This window comes from Melozone crissalis, unplaced genomic scaffold, assembly GCF_028551555.1.
Source record: "Melozone crissalis strain CALT ecotype California unplaced genomic scaffold, PUWL_Pcris_2 ptg000006l_1, whole genome shotgun sequence".
In the NCBI taxonomy this organism is placed as follows: domain Eukaryota; kingdom Metazoa; phylum Chordata; class Aves; order Passeriformes; family Passerellidae; genus Melozone; species Melozone crissalis.
The window spans coordinates 39,587,364-39,596,831 of NW_026535784.1; the positions used below are offsets into that span (position 1 = coordinate 39,587,364).

General features: G+C 42.0%; 1 protein-coding gene across 1 annotated transcript; it reads left to right on the plus strand.

The window, feature by feature from the left end:
- Window positions 1-1,842: 1,842 nt before the first annotated feature.
- On the plus strand, window positions 1,843-9,206 carry CISD2 (CDGSH iron sulfur domain 2). The gene is made up of 3 exons (XM_054294735.1): window positions 1,843-1,985; window positions 7,638-7,849; window positions 8,847-9,206. The coding sequence occupies exons 1-3, from the start codon at window positions 1,883-1,885 to the stop codon at window positions 8,934-8,936; spliced, it is 405 nt and encodes a 134-aa protein (XP_054150710.1). The 5' UTR covers window positions 1,843-1,882; the 3' UTR covers window positions 8,937-9,206.
- The last annotated feature ends 262 nt before the right edge of the window (window positions 9,207-9,468 follow it).

The following is a 9,468-nucleotide window of genomic DNA, read 5'->3' on the forward strand; positions in this document are numbered from 1 at the left end:
ATCTGATATTTGAGTTGAAAAATACACTGATAAAATCCTGAAGAAGCAATCTGCCTCTGGAATAAGAATGTCCACATAGGGTGTTAAACATGTGTAACAGAGGGAAGATGTCACACCTGCCTGTTAAACTTCCTGATGTTGACTAAGTTCTGAACCCATAATGTTGTCTCTAAAGATGGATTACTTTGTAAAAGCCTGTTCTTTCCTGCAGGACTGAGCAAGCCTGAAGCTTACATTTCCCCTTAAAGCTAACAGAAGTCTGCAGCCAAATGGCAGGGTGAACGTGCATCTCCTGTGCTCCAGTTCAAACTGGGTTTCTAAAGACACTTTTCACTTCTGCTTTGGTTAAAGATCTCATCCAGGTTTCACTTTCTTTATAGGTTTGCCCTAATCTGTGACTTTCAGACTCTGATAAACCAAACCCATGTGTGACTCATGTCAGCTGATCCCTACACAACAGGAGGGACACAGGGAGAGCAACATGTGCAGATGGACTTGCAGTGTGCTGAGTGCAGCACTGATCAAAGGCAGCACAGCAGGGCTCAGGAGCTTCCCCACAATGTCAGCTGTGCTCCCAGCATCCAGAGGAGGAGGGCAGGACAGAGATTCTCAACCTCAGTGTGAAGTTGCTTGATTTAGGGCTGGAGTATTTACCTTATGTATTCTTCCCTCAGAAAGTCTCACAAAGGAGGTCACATCACGACATCTGATGTATAATTTTTACAGGAATAACCAAGTGTTTTACTCTTTCATTATCTTGTCTAATAGCTGGCATCTGCCTAGACAAGAAGGAATCATCTTAGGACTTCAGACACAGTCATTAGGTGAATAAATTTAGGTGAGGTAGGGAACTTAGATACTCTGAGATCACAGGAATATTCCCACTAGCTAAAGATGATGATTCATCAGGAAATGTTAATGTAGGGCCACAGGTAGAAAAGTAATAGGCCAGAAGCGCAAATAAATTTGATTTATCCTAAACTTAGCTCCCAGTATTTTCCAGCAGGAGAAGCACACAGTTGATTTGGGTAGATATGGTGGGATTTCAGTACACTGAGGGAGGAGAGAGAAATGTGCTTCAGTCAGGATCATGTAAGGAAGGAGACAGGTCTTGTAGGATTGTGCTGCTTCAGCTTTCCTGCTCATACTCTTGTGCTATATGCTATTAGCACTCGATAGATTCACTTATGGTAGTAAAGCACCTTGAACCAAATGGTGTTGTCATGTCCAAGGGATTAACATTAGAGTCTCCAGGTCTGGATGGATTGTCTAAACTGACCCAGAACGGCTACATGCTTCCCACTTTTTCATCTGCCTATACAGGGAGGATTGTCTATGTCCAGTCTCCTAGACATAACAATAAAATGAAGTGAAAACAAAAAAAGAAACAAACAAACATATGTGATAGGTCTTATTCTGTGCAAATTATTGCCAAACATGAGGCGGATGGGCCTCTTCCTGTAAATTTGAACCTCTCAGCACTCCCATTATCCTACCTCATTCACATGAAGAAAAACCTTCAATCTTTTTACTTCAATATTTATAAGACCATCAACATGGAATACAACTTGAGTGCAGCAGGGTGATGACAGATAATTACATAAAACCTGTAAGCATAAGCCACATATTATTAAATACAGTCCCGTCCCTTCCCTTCCCTTCCCTTCCCTTCCCCGCCCGCGCGCCCCCTGGCGGCGGGAGCGCTCCCGATCCCCGCTCCCGTGGCAGCGCCCCCTAGCGGCGCCGGCGGGCAGCGCGGCCCGGGCGGGGCGCGGGGGGCAGGGGCCCGGCCGGCCGGGCGCGTGCGCGGCCCCGCCCCCGGCGCGTGCGCGGCGCGCGCACCCCGGGTCGGCGCGCGGGGGCACGGCGGGAGAGGCCGGCGATGGTGCTGGAGACTCTGGCCCGCATCGTCAAGGTCCAGCTGCCCGCGTACCTCAAGCGCCTGCCGCTGCCCGAGAGCGTCGGCGGCTTCATCCGCCTCACAGGTAGGCGGGGGCAGCGGGACCCCCTTCCCGCCCCGGCGGCGCGGTCGGTCCTGCCTGGGATCCGGCTCTCCCCCCTCGTTCCGGGCATCGCTCGCAGTCTGCCGGCCGCGGCACAGAACGGGGAACGCCGGACCCTGAACTGTTGCAGCAGGAGGATGACCCGGCAGGAGGTGTCGGGATGAAGTGCAGGGACAGAGTGAAACGTTCGCCTCTGAAATTCCTCCGGGAACCAAGGCCGCTGGGCCAGAGGCCGTGCGCCGGGATGGATCGGGATTTAGCCGGAGGCCTGAAGCACGGCCTCTTCCTCTTCCTCACAGGTCAAAGGCAGCATCTGAACTGAGTTAAACCAAAAAATCCTCTTTCTAGGAACCTGCCACATACATAAAGTTTGGATAGTTTTTAAATGTAGTAATTGTTGTAAGTATTTTCTGCGTGAGGGAGTGGAAGCAGCAGTTCATTGATTGTAACTCTGTGCCAGAGTGAGCAAGAACGGAGAGTGAGCAGTGGCGACTTCTGTGGGCGCTCCGTGCTCCGCACGCCGGGCTCTGGGGGCCAGGCTCGGCCGTGTGACACCCGCGGGCCCTCAGGCAGGCTCAAGTGACAGCATTAGTCCGGTAACAAGAAGGAAGGAACGCTCTCCACAAAAAGTAGAAGTAGAAAAAGTTATCAAAGTGCAGAATCAACCTCATATCTTGCAGCACTAACACCCAGACTGTAATAGTGTTGGAAAAATGTTAAATTTAGAACAGGCACAGTTTATTTAAAGCCAGCTTTGAGCACTTCTTTTTTCCAGCATGTTTATGCTGCTTGTGACCTGCAGGTCACATTATCTTCCTCAGAAACAAGCAGATCTCTTTTAAATTAACTGTTCTTCTTCCACAAGTACTCTCTCATATGAAAAAGCTGTTAATTATGTTAACCAAATAGAGAAATTCAGCTGCTGCAGAGTTGGGAGGAAAGGGAGGATAGAACAAACTACAGAACAATGCAACTTCTCCTGTTTCTAGTATTTGTCAGTTTATTAATGAGGCCAATTGCCCTTGTAACCACAACTTGACTTAAAATTTGTTAAGCTTAGTAATATTTTATTATCTTACTGCTTCACTCGTCTAACTACATGTTTTTGTAACAGGATTTTATTTGTGCAGTCTTCTGTACTCATAATGTGTAGTAGTAATATGATTTATTTTGAAAAACCTCTGGAAGGTTTGGTCTGTAGACCAGAATCAGGCTTTGGGGTTTTTACCTAGTGTGATCAGCATGGGAGAACTGTTTTATTGTCACATTGTTTACCCCACTGACTTCAAGGTACTTCCTCAAATTTGGAGAGAGGACAAGAAGCAAATAACTGCTTTCTTAAGTGTAGACCAAACATGTGAAATGTCAGTCCCAAAAATATTAAACAAAAGTAAAAGAAGGAGCTGAGTCAGAAACTGCTTTTGAGAACTGGCAGGGTTTAATGAGCATACCTGCTTCTAGCTCTCAGTGATTTTTTGGATGGACTCTAAAAACGGGAGACAAAAGTATATTTAAAAATAGATGGCTATAGAGAGAACATTTTTACATTTTAAATTTTTATTCAATAGTAAACTAGACTTGTATCTGCCACCATGCTTATACCTCTTCCTGCCAGGGTGAATATGAATGAAAAGGGGGGAAAAAAGCACAACTGTACAGGTGTTTCAAGTTATGGCATGGGATAAATGCAACACAGTGAGACTTCTGAGAAGGATGTTGTAGGACACTGCATCCTGGGCACCTACAGTAGAAAATTATCATCTCTTAGGGCATAAAGGTTATTGAAAGTCATTGAAACGTCATTGCTCGGTGAAGAGCTGTGTGCTTGCTTGCACGCAGAGCTGCTGTCAGTCTTAAGTTTCATTTGAGAAAATGATTGCTGGAGCAAGTGCTGCCTCGTCTGTGTTGTTGTGGTCTTTGTCCTGTCCTAAAGCCTCTAAGAGCAGGGGATTCCCAATCCTGGCGTTATTTTACAGTGAATTATCATTAGGAAAGACTATTGGACAATAAAGAAAATTAATGTGACCTTTTGTTTGCTACTGTAATTACAAAGTGTATTCTTTGGCAAACGGCATACTTTGCTCCTTTTTGGAAAGTGAGAAGTAACATTGGTCTAAAAATATTTAAAGTGCATTAATATTTGCCCTTTGGTGGCATCTCTTGAACTTAGTCAGGGACCAGCACTATGAAACACTGGGCAACATAGACCTTGTTTGCAAATGCAGGCCAGAATCCAGATTTGCAACAGTGCAGTCTTAACTCATTTACTGCTTCTAAACTCTCATTAGCTTGTAGGCAGATGCAGTTTCAGTTCCTGTAGTGCATCAGTTGTAGAAACAACAGAACAAAAGTAAATGGAGCATTTTGGTTTTTTTATAGGATGTTGTATAGGGTGCTGGTTAAAGATGTGGACATCTGTTATCTGGTGTGACCTTATAAAACCAGAATGAAAAACTGCTTGTTTGAAGAAGAAAACTGTTAACATCCAGTGCATACCTCCTGAAGGTAAAAGCAGTGAGGGAGGAAGGAAAGAATGTTTGACCTTGGGTTTGAAAGTGGATATCTAAATTATCATGCTGTGCTGCTCAGAAGCCTCTTCCAGGTTCTTGCAATTGCTTTGTTAGTCTTCTCAAGTTCAGTGAAATGAACAGTGTTGTCTCATGCCAGCATTGCTTTTCGCCCTGGAAGGTGTCATTAAAATGGCATAGAGATTCACCTCAAAATAGCAAACAACCAAAACCAGGATAGATCTGCTTGCTAGTTCTGAAGAGAATGTAATTAGTAGGTACTTCAAATTTGCATGAAGAATGTCATCACTTTAGAGGACATACAAGCACAGTTCCAATATTCCTTTTGACTGGTAGTTAATACTTATTAAAATTTTGATTTTTTAGTTGAGCTGTTACTGTAAGAAGCTGTTTTTGGGTCTGCATAGGGTTATTTCCACAAAAAGTAGCTGAAACAAATCAAAGATACCAAAGGAGTAGTTGATGGAAGATAAGCAGGGAATACCTGCTTGATTTTCCTCTCAGTGGCTGGTCTGTACCTTTATTCACAGTGTATGTGTTTCTTTTGGTTTTGGACATGTTACTGTTGGGCTAAAAATTAAGACCACCTCTCCTTGAAAATATCCAATGCCTCAGCTTCTTGGCATTCTCTGGTTTCTGATATTTTCCAGGACTTATCTTTGGGATTAGTCTCTATCTAACAAAAGTCTGAAGATTGACCTGTTCCATACACTACTCTTCATTTCTGTCTCCAAAATCTGCTTGTCCCCATGCAGCAGAACAGATAAAGAATCTCCAGAAACAGTGTAATGGCTGAATTCTGAGTTGTCAGCTGTGAAAATAAAGTCTTGTGAATTGCCCTACATGTGCTTCAGAAAGGTATGCATGGCTTCAAAACCAGAGCAGTCTACACTTGTAGGAAGGCATTGCATTAGTGTGGATGAAGGGTTTTTACCATCCCTGCTCACCCAGCCTAAAAATCTCTGACAGTGTCTTGTATCCATGCCTTAGAACATGATCACATTGATTTTTCAGTTTAAACACAGGAGCTTCAGGCAGTCTTTTGGCAATAACAAGCCAGTTCATGGTTAGTGTACACATGAATGTAGCTGGGGGCTTTCCAGAGACTCCCACATTAGAAGTAAGCACAGAATTTACTGTCTAGTGAGGACAAAACTATTTATCAGCAGTTATCTTGGTACAAATATTAAATAATAACCATCCTAAACAACAGCCTTGTACATCCTATTCATGTTTATTTCTAATTTCCTTTCTCAGAGGTTACAGCTATCACGTTCCTCTTTCACTTGTATGAACCCAGCTGGCTGTGAGCCATTCAGAGACATGACCACTGTTCTGATTTTGATGCTGTATCAGAGTGTGAGACATGTCCTTCTTGTGTGTCAATCTTAGCCCAGTTATATTCACCACATACTTGACAGATGCCCTGGTCCTGGTGTGCCTCTTGGAATGACTGTTCTGTCTTGGAGTTCAGAGGAGTAGCTTTGTAGAGATCCACATTTTTGTCAACTCTCAGGTTAAATACAAAGTTTGGAATTTTTTTTCAGTGACCAAATATTTTACCTCTCTTTTGAAATACATTCCAAGTCAGTCCTTCAGGTAAGGTAAGAAAGCGTATTTGGATTCCTGATGGAATTGATGGAGTGTTCTGGAAAAGTAATGATACAGAAGGCAAACAGGCACTGCTGTCCAGGAACTCAGGGTTCTGTGCAGCTGAAAACATTTAAGTATCTCAGTGTTAATTATTATTTAGGGCTTGCAGCTCACTGGAGGAACTAAGTAAAGAGCACCAGAGATTAATGCATTGCAGTGAGTCCTAGTGAATGTGGTGAGTTGTGGTTTGTAGGGACTGCTGCAGGTGCAGTTGGGGAATGACTGCTGAGACTTCTTGCAGTGCCTTTAGCATTTATGCAGCTGTGATGCATTGCCAGATAAATGCACTAAATGTGGCTGTCACATCAAAGGCAACAAAGAACAAAATATTAATCCCACAAATGATTTTCATTACGTGGTCTGGCTGCAAAAAATTCAAATCCTTAAGAAAAATCCATTGGATTCTAACTGGAGAAGTATTAGCAAACTTGTGTTTTATTAGTACAAATTAAATCAAGCTATACAGAATATTGTACTTTTTCAGGGCTACAACCCACCTGGCAGACTTAGCCTGCTCTGTTGTGTTTTCTTTCTTGTATATCTTATTTTCAAAAAACAATTTTTAGAGCAGAATATTGCTATATTCTAATCTTAAATAAATTACTGTCTTGTCTTAAAAAGTGCTTGTGCAGCTACTTGTGGTCCAGCTTGTTATACTTTTTTCTTTCTCTTCTAAAATATTTTTAAACTCCCTTCTGTATGAGTGCTTAATTATTCTCCAGAAATTTAGAGAAATGCTCTCAACCTTTAGTGCACCATGGTATTTAAATTGCACTGGGGTGCATGTTCCTCACAGCATGTTCTGCTGGAAAAGTAGATCCACCTTATTTATATAAATGCCAATTATTGATGCATTTCTTAAAAAGTCCAGTAAGCCTTCTCTCACCAGTATGCCTAGAAGATTTATAATGATGTAGCAGCAGGGCAGCCAGATCTGCAGTGGATACTTTTATTTTTAAACTGTACTTGAGAGAAGTTCCTTACCTTGGTAAAAAGCAATTTTCTGTGACTTCACCTCCTGGTCTTAGGTGTCTTTCTTTCTCCATGTTGTAGAAACTAATTGCAGATCCCTGAGCAGAGGTCTGAAAAATAAAACCAAAGAGATTGGTGAAGGTTTTACCAGTACCTTAGTGTTGCCCATTTCAATAAATCTTCTATATGTTTTATATTCTTCCATTGAATCATCTTCTAGAGTGATAAAATTCAATTTCATCAATTAATTTCAATTCAATAAATTCTAGGAGTCAGATTTTTACTTTGGCTGGAGTAAATCCTAGGACTTAATCTATGTCTTCTTTTTTTTTCCCTGAGACTCACCAATGGAATCTTGTTTTCCCTGAGGGCCCTGCTGAGCCCCATTTCATACCCTCAGCCTAAGCCATGTGCACGTAGCTGCTGCAGCAGCATCCTGGGGCGGTGCCAAAAGCCAGCCTAAATCCCACCCTGTCTCTAGTTTCAGAATGGCTGCGGTTGCTGCCTTTCCTGGGCGTGCTGGCCCTGCTCGGCTACCTGGCTGTTCGTCCCTTCCTCCCCAAGAAGAAACAGCAGAAGGATAGCTTGATTAACCTCAAGATCCAGAAGGAAAATCCCAAAGTAGTGAATGAGATCAACATTGAAGATCTGTGCCTCACTAAAGCTTACTGCAGGTGTTGGCGTTCGAAGACGGTAAGACATTGTGCTGCTCTAGGGTTAGAGATTGAAACTTGCATATTTTTAGCAGAGCTTTGGTGGTGGATTGCTCTGTGTTGAGCTGTTGTCTTTGTCTGGAATTGGAACTGCAGAATGGCACAAACCTGACTGTATGAAGAAAGTAACTGTGGAAACTTGAAAGAAACACAGTAGGGTTTCTCTAAAAATGTTTAGAGAGTGACCACATGTGAGTAAGAATAAAACCAAGCAAACCTGTTTTACCATTTGGAAATACATTGCAACTAATTAAGAGAAAACTACTCTTATTTTGCAAAGAACAATGCTTAGAAAGTTGTTCATATTACAGTGAAAATAAGGTTGGGCCTGTGTTGGTGATTCCTGTCTGGGCCAGAGCAGTGAGATGACTGGTTGGGATATTCCATATCCCCCAAATCAGCTAGATGTAAACAAGTGTATTTCATTTTGCTTCAATTTTCATTTCCTGATTCAATTTTAAATGTCCTGACCACAGTCTGGTTTTGTTTTCCCTGGACCAAATGCTTTCCTTTTTTAATAAAAACAATAAAGTCTGCCCTGAACTGAAAAAGCTTAACTCAGCTATTCTCACTTTGGACTAATCACTTCAGCCAAGTATTTCAGCTTCTCTTAAAAAAGTACTTTCTAGCTGCAAATTACTAAATCGATTAAGAGCACTCTCAATAGTTGCACAGTAAATCCATTTGTAGCTGTGATGGCTGTTTTGTTTGCTGTTCTTTCATGGAAAAGGCTTTGTCCCTGACTGTGTGTCTAAGAACAGCTATTTTAGGATCTCCCAAACTTAGTTACCCATTAACTGTGTTTGTTGCCCTTAGTATCCTGTGTCTGATAGGGGACAGGGAGTTTGATGTTGAACCAGGACATCACAGGAGGAACTAGCAACATTATCAGAGCACTCAGGGCTTAATACAGAAATCACCATGCAACTGCTGTACAGAATTATGCTAATTCCTTCTTTTTGGTTTTTATTTTTCAGTTCCCTGTCTGTGATGGCTCCCACAACAAGCACAATGAGTTAACAGGAGATAATGTAGGTCCACTAATACTCAAGAAGAAAGAAGTATAGCAGATGCTTAATCTAGATCATGACTGATAAAAAGTCTTTTATACTGTTGTAGTTGCAAGGGACAGCATTTTGTTATGTGACTGGTATGATTTAGTTTCATGATTGCTGTAGATTTCTTTTTGGAATAAATTGCATTTAGACAGTGATGAATTTGTCACTGTTTTGGTACCTTATTCTGAGAAGAATTTTGCCTGCTTTGTAAAACTGTAAAGTACCTATCTCTGTAAATAAGTCGTTTATTTCAATAATAAATTGACTTTCTACAACTAAGCCTTTTTTGTATGAACATACAATTATAAAACTGTCACTATTTCAAGTGCACATTTCTGTTGAATTTGTTCTGCTGAGAAATCATGTTTTACTCAGCTTTTCAGGAACAAATTTAAGTGTACTTAAGTGGGGGAGAAAAAGATGCCAACTTTCTCCTTTGTGAATGTATTTTCAGGCAGCAGATCAGTGTTAAGTCATGCTAGCTGAAGGTCTGGCCTGCATGGTGTCTAAGTGGGCAGTTTGTTGGTCTTAGACAAAGCAG

What these genes read in the sequence shown, in the direction of transcription:
- CISD2 (XM_054294735.1), top strand. Translation starts at nt 1,883, where the DNA reads ATGGTGCTGGAGACTCTGGCCCGCATCGTCAAGGTCCAGCTGCCCGCG. An exon ending in CGGCTTCATCCGCCTCACAG is followed by an intron (nt 1,986 to 7,637) that starts GTAGGCGGGGGC and finishes CCCTGTCTCTAG; the next exon opens with TTTCAGAATGGCTGCGGTTG. An exon ending in GGTGTTGGCGTTCGAAGACG is followed by an intron (nt 7,850 to 8,846) that starts GTAAGACATTGT and finishes TTTATTTTTCAG; the next exon opens with TTCCCTGTCTGTGATGGCTC.